General features: G+C 41.2%; 1 protein-coding gene across 19 annotated transcripts in view; it reads left to right on the top strand.

The window, feature by feature from the left end:
• The first annotated feature begins 1,814 nt into the window (after positions 1 to 1,814).
• The window catches only part of PAPOLA (poly(A) polymerase alpha), a 64,612-nt gene continuing 44,452 nt past the window's right edge, over positions 1,815 to 21,974 (top strand). For 8 of the 19 annotated variants that reach the window (XR_014811342.1, XR_014811343.1, XM_001929075.8 and 5 more), the window contains exons 1-4: positions 1,815 to 2,033; positions 19,658 to 19,831; positions 20,278 to 20,344; positions 21,691 to 21,772. Coding sequence is in view for 12 of the 19 variants with exons in the window: in XM_001929075.8 (XP_001929110.1) it covers positions 2,026 to 2,033; positions 19,658 to 19,831; positions 20,278 to 20,344; positions 21,691 to 21,772 (331 nt within the window). In the remaining 7 variants the exon portion in view is untranslated. Of the gene's footprint in view, positions 2,459 to 19,645; positions 19,832 to 20,277; positions 20,345 to 21,690; positions 21,773 to 21,974 lie in introns of all 19 variants that reach the window. The other 11 variants (XM_084970139.1, XM_084970141.1, XM_084970144.1 and 8 more) reach the window with 2 other exon arrangements.

Consider the following 21,974-nt stretch of genomic DNA (forward strand, 5'->3'; position numbering starts at 1 on the left):
TTTGCTTTTTTAGGGCTGCACCCAAGGCATATGGAGGTTCCCAGGCTAGGGCTTGAATCAGAGCTGCAGCTGCCAGCCACAGCCACAGTAATGCCAGATCTGAACCAAGTCTATGACCTACACCACACAGCTCATGGCAACGCCAGATCCTTAACCCACTGAGCAAGGCCAGGGATCAAACCTGCAACCTCATGGTTCCTAGTCAGATTTGGTTCCGCTGCACCACGATGAGAACTCCAAGATGTTCAAAATTTTAAGGTCAGGTCTACCACTGGGCCCCCAACTAAAGCCACCTTGATGACAAGAGGGTAAAGGAATAAATAGAATTGAGAATCAAACACGTCTGTCTCTAGATCATTGCCGTTTAATAGAAACGAGCGCCACATATATAATTCAAATTTTTCTAGTAGCCACACGTTGAAAAGCAAAAACAGGAAAAACTGTCATATTTTCTACAATGCAATAATTATAAAAACACAATATAAAAAATTGTCAGGTTTTTCACATTCTTTTGTTCATACTAAGATCTCTGAAATCCGTGTGTAATTTATACTCACAGCACATCTTAAACGGACTAGCGTCATCTCAAGTGCTCAAAAGACACATGTGGCTACCCTCCTGGACAATTCGGGTTTAGTGCCCATGCTCTTCCCACTGACAGAGCCTTTAGAAGGCTAGTCCCACTAGATAGCAGTGAAAACAGGGAAATCCTTTGTCAAACAGGATTCCTGAGGATGTACAAATGCATAGTGATATAAAGAATTCAGAACTTTCCTTTGTTTGATTCCTTCCCTCCCCGCCATCAACCTTCTTTGTGACACTTTGGAACGCTTCCTAAATTCGAAAAAGTAAGGAATGTCAGAGTCAAGTCTGTCTCAGGCACTCTTTATCAAACTTCTGCTGGAGGTGGGGAGGAAACTCCCAGATCCCACCCCAGGGCTAGAAAGAGCTACCAAACACCTCTGGGAAACTACCAGCGAAAGGGCCTTGGCTAAAATCCCAAGGATCACTGCTGTCTCGGCTTCCATTGAATGACAGCTTTATCAGTGAGTTCCAGTGCACCAACAGTTACAGAGATAAAATTAGCTCTTGTTCCCGAATGCTCTGTCTTCAGAGTACTACTCATTCAACAGATATTTCCTGAGAGCCTGCGTACATATCGGTGGACAGAAAAGCTCCAAAGTTCCGGGTAGGGGGAACCGAATCCAGTGGAATAGGAGGGAGTCGCAGTAACATCCCTGCGCCCTCTGTCCCCGGCTGTGCCAAGCACCCACCCCTCTTGCATTACAGCATTAAAGAGGTGCCACTGCCCTCGGAAGCAAGCATAACTCTCACTTTGCAGACAAGTACAAAGCGGATGAGTAGTTTGTTACAACCCAAGTGGCCCTGTCCTGAGCCTCGCGCTCGGCGGGCACCTCTCGGGGGCACGCGTGGGCGCCTCGATCTCCTCCAAGAGCCTCAGCCGACGCCGCCCGAGGGACAGCGCAGCCGCCGCGACCCCGGGCGGCGAGAACGGCCGGACCTCACAAGGCGCCGGAAGCGGCGCCTCTCTGGGCTCTCCCTCGCGCCGTCCATGCGCATCGCCCCCGTGGGCGACGACAGCGGTCCGACTCGAGCGACGCCCCGCCGCCGGGAGGGTTCCGCACCGCTTCCACCGCTCCCCTGACACTCGCCAAGGAAGCCGAACAGGATTGGGGCGGAAATCGCCAGAGCGCCGGCCGGCGCGGGAACTACCTTTCCCGTGGGGCTTCGCGGCGGCGGGCCGCTGTTGCGCAGGCGCACGCACGGCGTGCGTGGCGGCGTCAGCGGTTCTAGAACGTTGCTGTGGTAGCGCTCGGGCGCCATGTTAGGACGAAGGGGAAGGAGGAGAAGCGCTTAAAGCGGCGGGAGCGGGTGCGGGAGTGGGGTTGGACCCAGGGCTGAGGCAGGCCCCCCCCTCCCTCCCGCCTCAGTGGATCATGCCCAGGGCGGCAGCGGCGGCGGTTGCGGGGGGGAAGTGACTGGGCGGTGCCGGCGCAGGAGACGATGCCGTTGTAAGTGATTTGTATTCTGTTTTCTCTCGCACGCCGGCGGGGCCCGGGGGGCGTCAGGGGAGGGGGAGGGGGCGCGCGAGCCGGGCCCTCGCCCCGTGGGGGAGGCAGGCGGGACTGGGGCTCTTCCTGTTTCCTTTCCTGCTCGCCGCCGCACTTCCCCTTCTGCTCGGTTCCCGCTTCCCCCCACCCCTTCCTGGCTTCGGCGGCCGTCGGGCCGGGGGCTTTCCTCTTCCGGAAGGGCCGGAGGCACCTCCAACGCTGCTGCTCCCACTTCTCCGCTAAAAGGAAGGGGGTAAAAAACCCCCAGTGTCGGGGAGGAAGGCCCTGCTCCTCGCGGGGTCTGCGTGCGCGGCGGGCTCGCCCCCCGGAGCCTCTCCGGCCCAATTCTCTGCCTGTGTTCCCGGCCTGCGTTTCCCGTTTCCAAGGTGCCTACATCGTGCGCCGCTGTTAATCCACTTCCACGTCTGAGCTTGATGAGCACTAGTTAAAAACCCAATTTTGAGCGTTGAGTCCCACGGTTTGAATTCCTCCCCCGCCCCAGTCCCCCACTCCCTGGCTTTTCAGCCGTCGGGAAAGGGGCACTTTCCAGGGTGCCCCCTCGAAAGGCGTTGCAATTACGACTTGCTCTCCCTATTTTGTTTTCATAGGGTAGCCGGATATCATCCTGCTTCCTCCTCTATCGAGTGGTACTTTGTGTTTTTCTGATTGTGCACTGAAAGCTAGTCCAGCTATGTCTTCTAATCTCACTAGGCCTACATTTTATACTTTCTTTCCCTTGTAGGGTCTTTAAAAAGTTTTCTTTTTTCCTCTCAGAGAACGGGATGTAATGTGAGAACTCATTGTTGGGATGGAAAGATTACAGTCTTTTTTTTCCTGCGTTTATACGGCAGCGTAGAGGCCTGAATAGTGAGACTGCATTTCTTCCGTGTTTGAGGATTCACGTGTAAGAGATGAGGGGTCGAGTTCTCTTCTTTGTAGCCCCAAAACGAAGCATGTAATTCATCCTTGACGTTTTACTTAAATGCAGAATAAAGATTTTATGGTTTCTAGACACCTAGTGTAGCACCTAAGCCTTTTTTTTTTTAAGTAAAAACTTCTTTTCTGCAAATAGCGCTGATCGTACAGTTTTACTTGTGTGTGTGTATGTGGGTGTACGTCTCTCTTTACAGGTGAGGCTCTTTGATACAGATTTTAAAGACATCTGTCACTTTTTACATGATGTTTTAAAAAGGAATTTCATGCTCCTTCCTCCCCCCCCCGTCATTTTTTTGAGAGGCATATCAACAGATTATTTCTGTAATGAGAATATTTGTTAGTTTCAATTAAACATACCGAGAAAGTCGTAATCTGCAAGGTCGCTGTTTATCGATTTATTTTATGGAACGATTAAAAGATTTACTAGAGAACTGAATCTGAGCAAGATTTTTGTGGCGTTTTTCAATTCAGCAATTAAAGCTAAAGTGACATTTAACACAGAAGTCACATTTTATTGCTTTTTGAAAAGGGACTTTTTTTCTGATAATCATGTCACTATTAAAAATTGATCAGTAGCAGGAATGTATGCCTTAAAAAGCTTTAATGAAGAAATAACTTAACTTGTATCTTACAAGAAATTAAATGTACTTTGATACCTACTTTTCCCCAGCATTCTTTGGGGAAGGGAGGTATTCATTTCCTTTAGAAACCTGAGTGTTTCAAATTCTTTGGAAGTTAGTTCAAATGTTTAAGATGGAAGACAAAGTGAAGACAGAAGGTTTTCACACAGGGATATTGCCTGTCTACTGTATTTCTTGAAATGTGAACAACATGGCCAGTTTTTCATTGGCTGTCCTTATTTTTAACTGTAAGTGTATTACAGTACTTTTTAATTTAATTTTTACTTGATATTGGAGTATAGTTGATTTACAGTGTTGTATTAGTTTCAGGCGTATAGCAGCGTGATTCAGTTTTTTATATATATATGTATATATCTATAAATATCATCCTTTTAAAGAAAACAACAAAAAGGCCAAAGACTGCCTAGTTAAATAGGCCCTTACTAATTTACTTTATTTGTTTTTCACGTTCTGGTGTCATTAATTTGTTTCTTTAAGGTTCAGAATTTTGATTTCCAGGCTGTATATTGTGTTTGACTTCCACTGTCATGTTTGGAATGGCTGTTAAATTTGTTTCAGCAGGTGGGGTTAAGGTACAGACAATGTGCGAGTTGTCAGAATGGATGAAATGAAAACAGATTATTGAATTTAGGTCGTTACAAAACATTGTGAACAAGTCTCCATGTATTGTATAAAAGCATATGTAATTTCACGTATAATTTTGAAAGGTTGGTCTGGAAAGCCATGGTGATGAGGAAGCTTCCAGAAATTTTGAGTCTTAGGATCCATCAATACAGGATTTTTCCTGTTGATACTATTGGCATTTTAGGCTAATAATTCCTGGCAGGGAGCTATCCTATGTATTATAAGGTGTTTAAAAGCATCCCTGACCTGTACTAAATTTCAGGAGTCTCACTCCCCAACTCCTTGGTACTGATAACCAAAAATATTGTCAGATATTGTCAGGTGTATGTGAGGCCAAAATCTTGTTGAAAACTATTGCATTAATATAAATTTTGTATTCCAGTTTATGCCCTACTCTGTGCTGGTCAGATGATTATTTTCGTCAGTTCAGTGCTGGCTATCGCACTGGTAATATAAAGATTTTAAGGAAAGTAAACATTATCAGTGACTTAGCATTCATGCCACATTTGTAGAATGACCTTAGTGGGGAAGAGATATTTGGCAAGACTTGGAGAAGACAGTAGTGTTTCTTCTAAGTGTATGTGGGAATGTCCCCAAAAAAGAAGGAATTGGAGCAGTTTCATGTAGTGTTAAGAGGTAGAATTAGGACTATTTTTGATGGATAGTAATGTTGTGTAGCAGCGATTCTCAGAGTGTGACCTGTAGAAGCCTGGGCATTGGGGGTCCTTGACATCCTTTTAGGGAGGTCATAAAATAGAAACTTTTTATAATAATATTGAGATCGGGAGTTCCCGTTGTGGCTCAGTGGTTAACGAATCCGACTAGGAACCATGAGGTTGCAGGTTCGATTCCTGGCCTTGTCAGTGGGTTAAGGATCCAGCGTTGCTGTGAGCTGTGGTGTAGGTTACAGATGTGGCTTGGATCTGGCATTGCTGTGGCTCTGGTGTAGGCCAGCGGCTACAGCTCGGATTAGACCCCTAGCCTAGGAACCTCCACGTTCCGAGGGAGTGGCCCTAGAAATGGCAAAAAGACAATAATAATAATATTGAGATCATTATGTCTGTTTTAGTCTGTTGACATTTGTACCAATGGTAGAAAAGCAGTGGAGCGAAATGCTGCTCATGCTTTAGGAAGAATCAAGGCAGAGGCACTGATTTCTAATTGTCATAGTAAACTTGACACCATACACACAGAATAAAAGGATTTGATGGAAGTTCCCATTGTGATGCAGCTGAAAAGAATCCGACTAGTATCTATGATGATGTGGGTTCGACCCCTGCCCTCACTCAGCTCAGTGGGTTAAGGATCTGGTGTTGCTTTCGAGCTGTGGTGTAGGTTACAGAGGTGGCTCGGATCCTGTGTTGTGGTGGCAGTGGTGTAGGCCGGCAGCTGTATCTCTGATTTGACCCCTAGCTTGGGAACCTCCATTTGCCGTGAGTTCGGCCCTAAAAAGCAAAAAAAAAAAAAAAGAAGGCTTTGATGAAGCAGTAAAAATATGAATTTTATTATGTCTTGACTCTTGACTTTGTCTTTTAATGATGTTATGACAAAATGGGAAGTATACCTAAAGCTGTGTGTAGAAAAAGTAGGATGGTTGTTTTGTGAAGAGCACATGTGTGATTGATTTGTGAGCTAAGCTAGTGCTTTTCTTATGAAGCTCTATTTTTACCTGAAGGAACAAGTGATGAGCTATGGATTTTCATACCTGAGTGCTTGGCATTTACTTGAAAAATGGAGCTTGTCTCTTTAAGGAAAAAAACTGACTGTATTTGTGGCCAGTGATAGAATGTGAGCTTTCAAACAAAAATTGGAATTTTGGAATGCCTCTTTCTGCCATTGTGAACTTGACAGCCTCCCAATAATTGTTTCTGGTTAGATCGATGGTGATATTAATGAGTTTTTTGATCTTGTGTAATTGTCAGCATTTGGAAGATATGCATAATGTGCAGTGAACCCCCGTTTTCCAAACCACTGATTGTGGTAATCTTCCACCAGTTTTGCATTGGTCAGAGGTATTTAAAGTGCCAGGTGGACCAGTGGATTTTAATGCAAGAGTACAAAGGGTTTTTTGATGTGGTTTCTGATTTTATATTATAACTAATCTTTAAGAACTTGCCACTTGTGGCAATTCATTGTAATGCCAAAGAATATTCACGATTATTTGAAAAGGCTACTAAAATACTTCTTTCTAGTTATAGTGGTGTAATGTCAGGTTTTCTCCCTGTGTATTTACCAAAACAGCTTATCAAAAGAGATTGAGTGCAGAAGCAGATATGGGAAGCTGTCTTTAAACCAAAATTAAAGAGTTTTGCAAAAGTGTAAAGTAGTGCTGTCCTTCTTACTTTTTTTGTTTTGCAGAATGGTTGAATTTTTTTGGCCACGCCTGTGGCATGTGGAAGTTCCTGGGCCAGGGATCGAACCTGTGCCACAGCAGCTTTTGGCAGTGTTGGATCCTTAGACCTCCTGAGCCACCAGGGAACTTCCTAGAAAATAGTTTTTTTTTAAAAAAATAGTTAATCTATGTTAACATGTAATAGATGTATTGTTTCTTAAATGAATAAACATTTAAAAAATTCCACAGCTGTAATTTCCAATGCAGTAAATACTGTCAGACATAATCCGTATAAATGACAGCTCTTTGGGGTCCTCCATAAATTTTAAGAATTGTAAGAGTCCTGGGAAGAGGAATTCCCATTATGGCTCAGCAGTTAGTGAACCCCACTAGCATCCATGAGGATTCGTGTTCCAGGCTCCACTCAGTGGGTTAAGGATATGGTGTTGCCCTGAGCTGTGGTGTAGGTCACAGGTGCAGCTTGGATCCCAAGTTGCTGTAGCTCTGGTGTAGGCAGGAGACTGTAGCTCGGATTCAACCCAAGCCTGGGAACCTTCATATGCCGCAGGTGCAGCCCTAAAAAGACAAAAAGACTGGAAAAAAAAAGAAAAAGAATTCTAAGAGTCCTAAGACTGCTGCTGTATAGTGTAGTAACAGCTGACAGCTGTCTCTGCAGCATCTTAATGGAGGAATGGACACACATGATTTAAAGACATTTTTTGTTGTCAATGAAAGACTGTATTAGATAATCTTTGAGAAAGGTAGGTTCTGGAGTTTGCATTATGGCGCAGTGGAAACAGACCCTACTAATACACATGAGGACTCGGTTAGATCCCTGGCCTCGCTCAATTTATCAAGGATCCAGAGTTGCTGTGGCTCAGATTTGACCCCTAGCCTGGGAACTTCCATATGATGCAGGTGCAGCCCTAAAAAGCAGGAAAGAAAAGGAAAAAAAAAAGAAAAAAGAAACGTAAGTTCTGAGAGATTTTGATTCTCAGATTTAAAAATTTAGAGATTTTTGTAATGAGTTGTTTACTGCTAAATAAATGTTGTTTATTGTTTTGAAATGTGAATATTTTACCTTAACCATTTTTGCAGTTGATGCTTTTTGATGGAGAAGTTGGGAGGGACAGTATTGAATTTGAATAAATTTATAAGCTTATCCATTCCTATTCCCTGACTGACCCCCCATTCCCGCCCCCCCCAAAGCCTTCTGGCTTGAAAACATAACTTTTAAATGTTGCGATTCACCAGACTAATTCTATCCTTGGTAACTAAGCTACTTTAATATTACAATTAAATTTCACCTTCAGTTGCTTTTAGGCAGGTTTATAAAAACTGCTTTCAGGAGTTCCCATTGTAGCTCAGCGGTTAATGAACCTGATTAGCATCCATGAGGACTCGGGTTCAATCCCTGGCCTCCCTCAGTGGGTCAGGGATCCGGTGTTGCTCTGAGCTGTTGTGTAAGCCGGTGGCTACAGCTCTGATTGGACCCCCAGCCTGGGAACCTGCATATGCCGTGAGTGCCGCCCTAAAAAGACAAAACAAACCTACTTTCAGGCCAGTTGGAGTCCCAGATATTTTTTCTCTTTTTTGTTTTTGTTTTTTTGTTTGTTTGTTTTTCTTTTTAGGTCCACACCCATGGTATATAGAAGTTCCCTGGCTAGGAGTCAAATCAGAGCCGCAACTGCCAGCCTACACCATAGCTACAGCAACGTAGGATCCAAGCCACTTCTGCAACCTACGCCACAGCTCAGCATCCTTAACCCACTGAGCGAGGCCGGGTAACGAACCCACATCCTCATGGATACTAGTTGGGTTCATAACCAGCTGAGCCGCAACGGGAACTCCCTCTTCTCTTTTTTGGTTGGGTGGGAGAAACATGTCCTTTATATGTTCATTGTTTTGACTATTCAGCACCTTCTAGGATTTTTAGTGACTCTATGTGGGATCAGTTCTCAGACTAGGGATCACAACAGTGAAAGTGCCAAACCATAACCACTAGACCACCGGGAACTCCCGAACAGCTTTTAAGTAATTGTACAGTTTTAGTTTATGATTTATAAAACAGCATTGTGGGAGATAATTAGTTCTCTTTGAAATAGGTTCTCTTTTGTCTAAAGTTCTTTTTTGTCTAAAGTCTTAAGGGTGCTAAGTTGTAGAATGGAGCTTAATTCAACTCTGGGTTCTGTGTTTTATTCTCATTTTAGGACTTTATCGTCTCCTAGGTACTTTGTTGGAAAACTGTGTTTCCTCAGCTCAGTTGGAGGTTTTGTTTTTGTTTTTTTTAAACATGTCTTAAGTACAGTTAATTTTCAGTATCAAGTTTTATGGAAGATGGTTGATTTTTAATCTTGTGGCTTGTAGGTCTGCAGAATATTACAGAATTTTTAATTGTGAAAATTTAAGAATTGGAAGAAAAAAATGGAGGAGTTTAAGTTAGATATCTTTTACCTTATTCCACTTCTGTTACAGAATTGCCTCTTGGAGTTCCCGTCGTGGTGCAGTGGTTAACGAATCCCACTAGGAACCATGAGGTTGCGGGTTCGGTCCCTGCCCTTGCTCAGTGGGTTAACGATCCGGCGTTGCCGTGAGCTGTGGTGTAGGTTGCAGACGCGGCTCGGATCCCGCGTTGCTGTGGCTCTGGCGTAGGCTGGTGGCTACAGCTCCAATTCAACCCCTAGCCTGGGAACCTCCATATGCCGCGGGAGCGGCCCAAGAAATAGCAACAACAACAAAAAGACAAAAGACAAAAAGACAAAAAAAAAAAAAAAAAAAAAAAAAGAATTGCCTCTTAAATTTATATTCCCTCTATGTTTTGTTCAGATACCAGCTTCTTGCATTTTACAATAGTTTTTATAGTTTTTAAGTTATTATTTAAGAATAGTGTTCTTGTAGTTGCTGTCTTAGTTCAGTGGTAACAAACCCAGCTAGTGTTCATGAGGATGTGGGATCAACCCTGGCCTTGCTCAGTGGGTTAAGGATCTGGCATTGCCGTGAGCTGTGGTGTAGGTTGCAGATGGGTTTGAATCCAGCATTGTTGTGGCTGTGGTGTAGGCTCACAGCTGCAGCTCTGATTTGACTCCTAGCCTGGGAACTTCCATATGCAGCAGGTGCAACACTGGAAAAAAAAAAAAAAAGGCAGAAGGCAAGAATAGTGTTCCTGTCATTTTGGCTATTAGAAACATCTAAATTGCATTTCCTGGAGTTAACATGTATAATACTTTGATTTAATACATTTTTTTTTTTTTTTTTGTCTTTTTGTCTTTTTGTCTTTTCGTTGTTGTTGTTGTTGCTATTTCTTGGGCCGCGCCCTCGGCATATGGAGGTTCCCAGGCTAGGGGTTGAATCGGAGCTGTAGCCACCGGCCTACGCCAGAGCCACAGCAACGCGGGATCCGAGCCGCGTCTGCAACCTACACCACAGCTCACGGCAACGCCGGATCGTTAACCCACTGAGCAAGGGCAGGGACCGAACCCGCAACCTCATGGTTCCTAGTGGGATTCGTTAACCACTGAGCCACGACGGGAACTCCCCTGATTTAATACATTTTTAATCATTACTTTTTATTTACTTTTTCAGATTCTCTAGTTACGTTTCCTTCATTTTCAAGTTGTGGGTTTTTTTTAAACTTCTAGCTTTTCTTGGAGAGGGGCAAGGGGACACTTAGGAAGGAAGGAAAAATAACTTGGACATTGTTACAGTTGAGTAACAAGTACCTTTCTTCCGCATAATCAACCTTATATTTCCAAAGTTGGGCCTTGGGATTCATCACTGCTTCATCTGTGTTTGTGCTCCTGCTACTGCTTAATAATTATTGGCTGGATGCTCTACCAGAAATATATATTTTAAGACTATAGTTTTTTTTTAGAAAGGCCATAGTTAGGTTTTAAATATATTTAGTACCACTTATACAGGATGGCAGGTGAATTAGCTATCCTTAGAATAAATTCTTAGTGAATACATTGTCTTTTTTTTTTTTTTGTCTTTTTAGGGTCACGCCCACAGCATATGGAGGTTCTCAGGGTAGGGGTCAAATCAGAGCTACGGCTGCCGGCCTACATCACAGCCACAGCAAAGCCAGACCCAAGCCGTGTCTGCAGCCTACATACACCACAGCTCAAGGCAACGCTGGAACCCTAACCCAACTCAGCGAGGCCAGGGATTGAACCTGCAGCCTCATGGTTCCTAGTTGGATTCCTTTCTGCTGCGCAATGATGGAAACTTCCACAAATACGTTCTCTTGACTCTATGCTTGACTCCACTAGTAAAATTAAGCTGCTAGTAAAGTTACTAGTCAAATTAAAATCTATGTTAAACTTGTGAAAGAGGAAATTGTGTTATTTCTGCTGAGAATTAATATTTAGTGCACATTCAGATAGTTTAGAGATCCCATATTCCTACTCTGTTCAATGACCTTTTTTCCTGCTTAATTTGAATGGGCACATTATATTTAAAGTTAAGGCCTTTAAACAACAAATTATATACTGTGATTAGATTAAATGTTGTGATTTATCTGCTTGCTTCCAAAGAAGAATATCAAGTAAATTAAGTTTTCAGTTTTTGACTTCATTGACTAAAACTAGAAGAAATGATGATGTTTTCTGTTGGCTAAGATCTATACATCTTGAGGGGATTGACACCCCCCCTTTTTATGGCTGCACCCCCAGAATATGAAAGTTGCTGGGCCTAGGGTTGAATCCAAGCTGCAACTGGGACCTATGCTGCAGCTGTGGCAACACCAGATCCTTTAACCCACCATACTGGGCCAGAGATGGAACCTAAGCCTCTGAAGTGACCCAAGCTGCTGTGGTCGGATTCTTAACCCACTGCACCATGGTGGGAACTCCCAGTAAACCCTAATACCATGAGCCACCAATTGCCAGTGCCCACTGTAAGGAGGCAGGTGTTCATCAACAGTATGAGTTTCGTTTACATTAGGATGCAGAGTCATTCATATGAACTGTTTCGGAAGAACACCATTGACCATTTGCTGTTCTTTTCTTTGTGTGTTAGTCATCTTCATAGACTGCCCTTTCCCCCTTCTCTCTCTCAGTCAGTCAGAGCGCACACCTCCTTAACCTTTTCCTTGGGCATAGCCTTAGTTCTTTATTTCTGTAATATTCATTTTAAGCTTTCCCATTGTACTCATCTGTTCAAGGATCTGAATCCCAGAACAGATTTGAAATTGTTAAGAGATTATTTCTGTCTTTCATATATACAATTAGGATCTTATTTCAGTAAATTTCAGCCTAATAAATAACATACTTTATGGCAGAAATAAATGAGGAAAAGATGCTTTTAGGAAAATTGGGTTGTTGAAGTTTGGTTACCTTGGATGCTTTACCAGTTTTCTAGAGCCAGAAACCATCATTTGCTTTGTGTTTACTAATCACAAAGCAGTACACTGAAAAATCCATTTTAGTTTTTATTTCATTTCTTTAATGTGTTTTGATTATCATAAACTAAAACGCTAGTAATCAAAAAGCTAGTAATCAGAAAGTTAAGTATTGTTTTAAATTGAACATTGTTTGGTGTTCCTTGCTGTTGGAGTGATTTTAGCCTCTTTAAGATCACAAACTTAATAGTAGAATAGTAGAATTGGATGATTTTTCAACTTTTGTATGATTTCATAATATTTCGTTTTAAAACTAAATTAACAAATTGGGGCATTCCTGTTGTGACTCAAGTGGGTTACAAACCTGGCTGGTATCCATGAGGATGCGGGTTCGATGCCTGGCCTCGCTTAATGGGTTAAGGATCCGATGTCATGAGCTGTGGCGTAGGTCACAGATGTGGCTCAGATCCTGCATTGCTGTGGCTGTGGTGTAGGCCAGCAGCTGCAGCTCTGATTCGACCCCTAGCCTGGGAACTTCCTTATGTTGCAGGTTCGACCCTAAAAAGCAAAAAAAAAAAAAAAAGTAATTTAACATATTGAAACAAAATCTTATAAAATGAAGTTCTTGCATATCAGTTCTGCTTGGTGTGTTTCTATGCATGTATACACGTAATACACAAATAATTTTTTTCTTTTTTAAGGGCTGTACCCGTGGCATATGGAAGCTCCCAGACTGGGGGTCGAATTGGAGCTGTAGCCACTGGCCTACACCACAGCCTCAGCAACGCCAAATCTGAAACCCTCTGAGCCAGGCCAGGGATCAAACCTGCAAACTCAAGGTTACTAGGTGGATTCGTTTCCATGGTGCCACAACGGGAACGCCTACATAAATAATTTTTAAAAACACAAGGTTATATCTTGTGAAATGTGTAGAGGCGCTTCACCATAAGAGGTTATGATTATAGTCAGATGCCCGAGGCCATGTTCTGGCCCAGTGAACTGAAATAAGCCTTTCCTCTCTTTAGTTTCTTCATCCATAAGGTGGAGTCAGTAGTAGTAGAGTCATCGGAAAATTGGGAATAATGTGAAGTACTTGACACACTCCCTGGAATATGTTGACATTTCAATAAATACTGGTTCTTTCATAATGCTACAACTTTTTTTTTTCACCTGACATATTGTGGGCATCTTTCCATGCTACTGCATGTGATAACTACTTCATTCTTTTTATATGGCATAGTATTAAGTTGTAAGAATGTACTCTGCTTAGCCAGTTCTATATTATATTTATGGATATTTAGGTGGTTTCCAGTTTGTTAGTGCATTGTATACAGCACTCTATTGAACAGCCTTGGATATCTTTTTGTGTTATGCCTATGAGAAGGGTCAAATTCCAGAATCTGGAGTCAAGAGAAGTATTTATTTACAAATAGCAAGCATGCCCTTTCTGTAAGGGATAATACTGTGATAGACACTGCTCCTTTCAAGCTTATTGCTGTTGTACAGGATTTCGGGCCCATATTTGACCTGTCTTCGAATCCATTGTATTTCTACCCTAGGAGCAGCTGCAAATTTGTGCTGTGATGTCATATTTTATATTTTAAAAATGGGTTGTAAGAGCTCCTGTTGTGGCTCAGTGGTAATGAACCCGATCTAATGTCCATGAGGATGCGGGTTTGATCCCTGGCCTCCCTCAGTGGGTTAAGTATCTGACGTTGCCATGAGCTGCGGTGTAGGTCGCAGACATGACTTGGATCTGGTATTGCTGTGGCTGTGGTGTAGGCCAGCAGCTATAGCTCCAGTTATACCCCTAGCCTAGCCTGTAACTTCCATATGCCATAGGTGCAATGCCCCCCAAAAACAGGAAAAGGAGAAAAACCCATTTCACCGTGAACTTGAATTCATCTGTTCAGTGTCAAGTCCCCTGGCTGGTGCGGCCCTAAAAAGAAAAAAAATTTTTTTTGATGAATATTACCAGATTGCTCTTTAAGGTGCTCTCTCCAAGTTTACTTCCTTTGTACTGCAAAGAGTGCTCATTTTGTTAACTTACCAACATTTAAGGTTTATCATGTCTTTCATTTTTACCAGTTGTACATCAGCTTTGTTTTTATCCAATCTGGCAGAAAAAAAAAGGTTTATCTTAACTTGCTTTCTTGATTTGTAGTGAGACTTTTTAAAAAGTTGACTTAATGTATTAAGAATACATGTTTCCTTTGTTGTTTGAAAGTAGAGTGGTCCTATGAAGCCTTTTGTAAGCCAAATGGCATAAAGTGAAGAATGAGTTACCTTAGGACATGTCTTGCTAATGGATACACAGAATAAATTGATATTAAAGCATAGCAGCTCACAGACAAAACTCTGGTAGTCTGATGCTGAATTTACGTATTTCCTGGGGAAGGTGCTTGGTGGTGCCACTCTTGTCGGCTGTTGAAGGTGTGTGCTGCCTGTCTCTGAAATGGCTTGCTGCAAAACAGATGAACACTATTTGTGCTTTTTTGCCTTTTTTCTCCCCCGTAAAAGTGATAATCCTCTTTGGATTTCATTCAGTTAGAGAAAACAGGCACTAGTGTAGGTCTTTCATTTGAGCATTCTGTACTTTCCTCACTGACTTGAAGTGTTTGTTAATATAATATATCCAAAGATTGATCATACTTTGAATCTGTGGCTAATAAACTAGAGTTTACAAATCGTGGGAACTTGTACTGTTTGAGTTAGCTTTATAGTTATTACACCAGAGTGGTTCTTGATATTTCAGAGCATACACATTGGTTAAATTGGATACCTAAACTTTTGAAACAAATATCTAGCCTAAATAAGCAGCCTAAAGTGTACATGCCAATTTCACAAAAATGTTGCTATTTCTAAGTACCTAAATATTTATCCTAGGTAGCATTAGGTCTTAGGTGGCCTAGCATGGGGAAAGGATGGACCTTATTTGGAAACTGGTCTTTGGTTCATAAAACTTTCAGATTCCTAGTTTGCCATCTGAAGCAGAGAAGAGATTTGATAAATTATAATGTAAATCCATAGAGGTACAACTTAAGAATGATATAACAAGCTGCAGAAATGAAACCTGAGTGGTGTAACTAGTAGTTATGAAATCAGGCCTGCTTTCTCTCTTTCTGCTTTATTACATTGCTTCTGGGTCGAGAGCAGATTTTGTGGACTGAGTTTTGAATGCCATTACCGGAAGTCATGGGAGTTTTTAGTAGCAGTATGGATGGTGGACTGGCATAACAAGGGAGTGGAAAAAGTGGGCCAAGATGCCAAGAGTCAGAACAGGTGTAGTGGGGATGGAATTGTTCTATAGAATGTTGTTGAAATTAAAAAAGGAGAGATGGGCCTATATCCTGTGTAAGCTTTGCCTCGATGAAGATTATTTTAAATATTATAAAGAAGATACCTGGAGAGAAGAATTCTGGAAGTATTTAGTATTGTGTCCTCTTCCTTCCTCCCTCCTGACCCCCCAAAAAGTGGGATAGAAGGAGTGCTTGCCTGTCTTGTGATTTCGGGGGGAGGGGGGAGGCAAAGTTCATACACACACACACACACACACACACACACACACACACACACACTGTGTGTAGGTATTTATATTTTGCTCTGATCCAGAAAGGGTTAAGACTTTTAGGAGTTCTTTAGTCATATGTTAAAAACTAGCAAAATGTTTTCATTAAAGGTGGATGAAAAGGAAGAATAAGGATAGAGACATAAAATAGCAGGAAATTAGGGTACTAAAATTTGTCTTATGGAAGCACAGTAATTTTTGAATTTTGTAGAACAGAAAACTTGTTGGTAAGAATTTAGGTAGTGGAGTTCCTCTTGTGGTGCAGCGGCAATGAATCTGACTAGGAACCATGCGGGTTCTATCTCTGACCCTGCTCAGTGGGTTAAGGATCCAGCGTTGCCCAGAGCTGTGGTGTAAGTTGCACACGATCTGGTGTTGCTGTGGCTGTTGGTGTAGGTCGGCGGCTGTAGCTCTGATTAGACCCCTAGCCTGGGAACCTCCATGTGCCATAGGTGCAGCCCTAAAAGGCCAAAAAAAGAAAGAAAGAAAAAAAAAATTTATCCTGAAGATAAATACAAATATGTTCGTGAGGTGAAAATGAGCTAGTTGCTCAGGAAAAGCACAAGTGTTGATACTTAAATTGAAGATGAGAAAGAAGTTTTAATGGATCACAAATACTGTGCCTCCATATCTAGTTTTTTCCTCATTGTTTTATATACTTGTAGAAGTTATTTTAAAAATAGTATAATATCGAAAGAAAATGAAATACTGGTAGAATCTCTAGAAAGTGATGGTCATGGGCAGGTGTCTGAGGTGTTGAAGAATGGGAGAGAAAACTTTGCATTCTTGGCATTGATAGCTGTCTGGAGTGTTCCAGGAGAAAGTAGGTAAGAATCCTTCAGGTTAACCAGTATTGGAGTGTGTGTATTTGTTTTAATAGAACAGATTGTTTTATAACTCTCCTTAATTTCTAACGCTATAACTAAATGGAAACAATTGACTTCTTCCATTCAAAGTTCAGTTATAGTTAATGTTTCTGCTTGGGATATTTTGGACATTCAGAGCATCTGGCAGCCTGGAATCCCTAGTCTGTCTGCTTAGGATGAGATTAAGCCATTTGTATCGGAGGCACAGGTATCTTGTACCTTTCAGACTGTGTTTTTGTTTCTTTCCTTTTATTTGGTTGTGATTTGTTTTATATATGTTATGTTTTATATACGTCTTATATGTATACTTGTATTAGATATATCTTCTCTACATATAAAGATATTTGCTGTATATGTTCTTGAATTAGATGGGACAGGTAAATGTTTTTTTCTTTTTCTTTCTTGTTTCTTTTTGGATGCGGCATGCAGAAGTTCCTGGGCCAGGGGTTCAACCCGTAGCACAGCAGTGACCAAAGCTGCTGCAGTGACAATGCTGGATCCTTAACCCTCTGTGCCACAAGAGAACTCCAAATGGTGGTTTTATCTTATTGGTGTGACAACATTTTGAATAGATAAAAATTGACAACTGGCATATGATTTTTTTTCCCCATCAGAATGTTGATGTGGAAACTAATGTAGACATTAACATTTTTTTTTTTTTTTCAAATTAGGGTAGATAAACTTGGTAAGAATTTAGAATTCTGAGTCTGGAGTTCCCGTCGTGGTTCAGTGGTTAATGAACCCGACTAGTATCCCTGAGGACATGGTTCCGATTCCTGGCCTCACTCAGTGGGTTAAGGATCAGGATTGCTGTGAGCTGTGGTGTAGGTTGCAGATGCAGCTCGGATCCTGAGTTGCTGTGGCTGTGGTGCAGGCCGGCAGCTACAGCTCTGATTCGACCTGTAGCCTAGGAACCACCATATGCCACAGGTGCGGCCCTAAAAAGACCAAAAATAAATAAATAAATAAAGAATTCTGAGTCTGTAGTAATCTCGTAATATAGTTAAAGGAGATGTGCTTTCCAAGCATTGTTTGTTTTGTTTTTTTTTTTGCATGACAATGAAAAATGATATTTGAGAAAGAAAAAATAGGCAACAAGCAAGAAAGCTTAATCCCACAGAGAATGGATACTCATATTTTGTCGATGATCCAAACTCAGCTGACAGTAAATTTAGCCCTTTCAAAAAGGAAAAGAATACAGATGAACTATTTGCTCAAAACCAAAAAAAAGGGGGGGGTTATTGATAGGAAAACCTGAGTTCAGTTTATACTTGACTTAAAGCTTTCCTTGCTTGAACCACATCTAGCTAGAATAAACTTTACACTTTGGCCCTCCTTATGCTAAAATCACTTACAGTTCTGAGGTGGTCGTGAAGGGCTGTAGTTTACTTGGAGATAATCATCTGAAGCGGTGAACAATGCAACATAATATAGTTATGCTAAGATATGTGGTCAGTGTATTTGTTTTACACTTAATACATGGTTTACCTGAAATCTGTAGCGTATGTTGTGAAGGAAGATTTTCAAAAGGTTAGACAGTTTCGAAAGCCACTATTTTTATTTCTTTTTTTTGGCAGTTGCCAGGCCAGGGATCAAACCTGTGCCACAGCAGTAACCACAGCCACAGCAGTGGCAATGCCACATCCTTAACTTGCTGAGCCACTAGGGAACTCCTGAAGGCCACCTTTTTGGTTAGTTTTATGGAACCCGATAAACCGCTTGTTGAGTGACGAAAGTATGTATTAAGATATCATGAATTCATTTATGCTTGTGTTAATTAATAGATTTTAATCATGGAAGACGCTACATAAATATGGAACATTAATGTAAGATACTTAATCTTTTGATGGTGCTTAGTGTATCCCCAGCTCTGAATTAACATCATAACCTTGTATAGCTGTTTAGTTTAAAGTAGGAGGAGCAAGTGATCTGATTTATATTTACTCAGCAAATGTTACTATAAAATCTTTTTTTTTTTTTTTTTTTTTTGTCTTTTTTTAGGGCCGCACCCGCGGCACATGGAGATTCCCAGGCTAGGGGTCCAGTCAGAGCTGTAGCTGCTGGCCTGCACCAGAGCCACAGCAATGCCAGATCCGAGCCTCGTCTGCAACCTGCACTACAGCTCATGGCAATGCCAGATCCTTAACCCCCTGAGCAAGGCCAGGGGTTGAACCCAAAACCTCATGGTTTGTAGTCGGATTTGTTAACCACTGAGCCACTGGGAAACTCCTAAAATCTGAGTTAAATTGAGACAGTGGATAACTAGTTCCCGAAACATTGATTAAGTGCCGTATTTCCCAGTGACCATTTAGTAGCAAACATTATGGGCTTCCTGGCATTCTTAGGTTTGTGTTGATAACAGAAGACAAAGTCCCACAGTGACAGTATAAACCAGAATCTAGGGATAGGTAGTACATGCATAATGGGACTTAACTGCATAGAATTCTTGGCACCTTATGCTTTAGTAGATTATTGCACTTTAATGTAAAAAAAAATGTATCTAGGATCTAGAACTTGTTAAAAAAAAAAAGGTAGAGGGGTGTGTGTGTGTATAAAGAACTTTATTTCTTAAGGAACAGAATTTGGGGCACATAGCTAATTCAAGATATTTGCTTCTTTCTTAGCCTTTACCTGGTTTCGTATTATTCAGTTAGGTTGGTTTTTGTTTTTTTTTTTCCATGGCCACACCTGTGGTATATGGAAGTTTCCTCTCTGGAAATAAAAATTTTAAACAATAGATTTGGCTTGTTTTCAAGAAGTAAAATTTCTCAAGTTCACTGTATCTAGATTGCATTTTTCTTTTAGGATATCTGACCTGGATTCTTTTTGGGCTACCTTGCAGCATATAGAGTTCCTGGGCTAGGGATCAAATCCGAGCCAGGGCTGTGACCTAGGCCACAGCTGAGGCAACGCTGGATCCTTACTTAACCCATTGCTCAGGGCTGGTGATTGAACCCATGTTCCTGCCACTGCAGAGACACCCTTGGTCCTATTGCACCACAGTGGAGATCTGAATTCTTATTTATAGTGTATTTTGATAATTAGATAGTGACAAAGTTAAAATCCTTGCAGTGGGAGAACTAATGTTTTATTTTTGGTCACTTAGATTTTCGCATTGCTTTTTGTTGTAAGACAAAATGTCTTGAAAGTTTTTTGGGGTCTGGCAGGGAACCAACTATGTTTAGAAATGCGTTTTACTAAAGCAGTTTTCTAATCATGCTGATTTAGGTCAAATTGTAGGCCTTTTTTGGGCAGTAATTTTATCCAGTTCTGTTTGCAGTCCAGTTACAACGCAGGGATCACAACAGACACAGCCGCCACAGAAGCACTATGGCATTACCTCTCCCATCAGCTTAGCAGCCCCCAAGGAGACTGACTGCCTGCTTACACAGAAGCTCATTGAGACTCTGAAGCCCTTTGGGGTTTTTGAAGAGGAAGAGGAACTGCAGCGCAGGTCAGTATGTGTGTGTGTGTGTGTGTGTGTGTGTGTGTGTTGTTAATTACAGTTCTTTATGAATGTAATAAACTTATTTTGAGGAATTCTGTGTACTTTGAAAGTCAGGTTTTTCCTAAATGTATATCTCTTTGACAAGAGTGATACCTAGAAAAGTTTTTTTTTTGTCTGTATAAGGTTCTTTTCCCTTAATTTTTGATTCATAGCACCTTTGGTTAGTATAGTACTATAGAGTTGTCAGAAAGCGGAATGCCTCACTCGCTAAAGGAATGCATTACCCAGTGTAACCGTGCCTCCATGTAGCAAGCTACATTATACTTTTTTTTCTGATAACTTAAACATTGGTTAAAATTTAGGAAGCCACTTATTGAAAGCTTTTTCATTTTTAATTAGTAATTATCTGTAAAAACAACTTGATGCTTGATTGACATTTGTTCTATCAACAGGATTTTAATTTTGGGGAAATTAAATAACCTGGTCAAAGAGTGGATACGAGAAATCAGTGAAAGCAAGGTAAGGTGACTTGTTTGTATGTGGGTAACTTGTCAGCTGAGCACAGTTGTCTCAAAATCTGTTCTTATCTGAGTGTATTTAGAGTCTTTAGTGTGGAGTCTTTTAGATTATTGACAACAAAAAACATATTTGGTTTCTGTATTTGAAAGCAGGAAAAATAACAATTCAGTGATTTTATAAGTACTTTAGGTCTCAGCACTTCAAAGCTGAAACTCAGTAATTATACACTTTACAGAAATAACAAGTGTTCTCCCAAAGGGTGCTTTAAAAATGTATTAAACGTGTATATTAAGTATTTTAGAATCTGGTTACCTTTTAAGGAATTCTTTTTTTTTTTTTTTTTTTTTTTTTTTGTCTTTTTAGGGCTGTACTCACGCAATATGGAAGTTCCCAGGCCAATGGTCAAGTCAGAGCTGTAGCTGCCGGCCTACACCACAGCTCAAGGCAATGCCAGATCCTTAACCCACTGAGCAAGGCCAGGGATCGAATCCGCGTCCTCATGGATACTAGTTTGGTTCGCTACTGCTGAGTGACGACAGGAACTCCTTGGTGGCTAAATTTAAATAACTGGGCTAACTTTACAAGTGGGTTTTTAAAATATGTAAATATAGGAAGACATGGTGTTGTCCACTTTTTAAAAATGTGATATTATAGATATAGATTGTCCGTTTTCTGTAAGTGATGATTATACATGCCCTTAAAAAAATAAGAGAGTTCCTGAGCTTTTCACAGTTTAATTTTAAGGTGTTGGGAGTAACAGTGTATGTCACATTGGGAGGGTGGTATGGAGGAGTGGTCTCTCTTATGTTCTGCTACCGAAGAAGACTTTACTGAGAAATTAATAAATAAAGAGAAACATTGAGATTATTTTTTTGTGTTGGAGTTCCTGCTGTGGTGCAGTGGTTAAAGGATCTGGCGTTGCTGCAGCTGCCGTGTAGGTCGCTACTTGAGATCAGATCCAGTCTTTGGCCCAGAAACTTCCATGTGCTGTGCCCCCCCCCCCCCCCCCCCCAAAAAAAGAAAAAGATTGTTTTTTGTGTGGATGGACATCATCCTTTCCACTAAGGGCAGTTAAGTAGTCTCCAGAGTACTTTATAGTGGTGCCAGGACACCAGAAGGTGACTGTCCTGGTGTTTCTGCTCTAAGGAATCATCAAAAAGTTTAGCTTTGTTCAGAGCCTATAATTTGTTTATACTCTTTCTAAATTTGCATGGAAATCTTTGGAATGTACTTCTTTTTTTTTTTTTCTTTTCTTTTCTTTTTCTTTTTTTTTTTTTTTTTTAAGAAATAAGTTATCTTTGTGCTCCACTGGCAAAATAACTAATTTTTTTTGTTTACTTCAACAGAATCTTCCACAGTCTGTAATTGAAAATGTTGGTGGGAAAATTTTTACATTTGGATCTTACAGATTAGGAGTACACACAAAAGGTAAATAGTGTTATAATTATCTTGAGAAGGAAGATTTTTAATTTCTTGAAAATTATAGTGACATCATCTCAGTTACTTGTGATGTATTATGTACAGCTTAGGTTTGCATGGAAGAGAGTACTTAGTACTTCAGGGAGCCTAAATTTTGGTAAGAAGAAAGATACAAAATGATGCTTTCTATACCTGCACTGTCCAGTGCACT

Source organism: Sus scrofa, chromosome 7 (assembly GCF_054392235.1).
Source record: "Sus scrofa isolate SSC_HxYL_T2T_F1_AM1 chromosome 7, Sscrofa_HxYL_maternal_Yorkshire_Landrace_v2.0, whole genome shotgun sequence".
NCBI lineage: Eukaryota > Metazoa > Chordata > Mammalia > Artiodactyla > Suidae > Sus > Sus scrofa.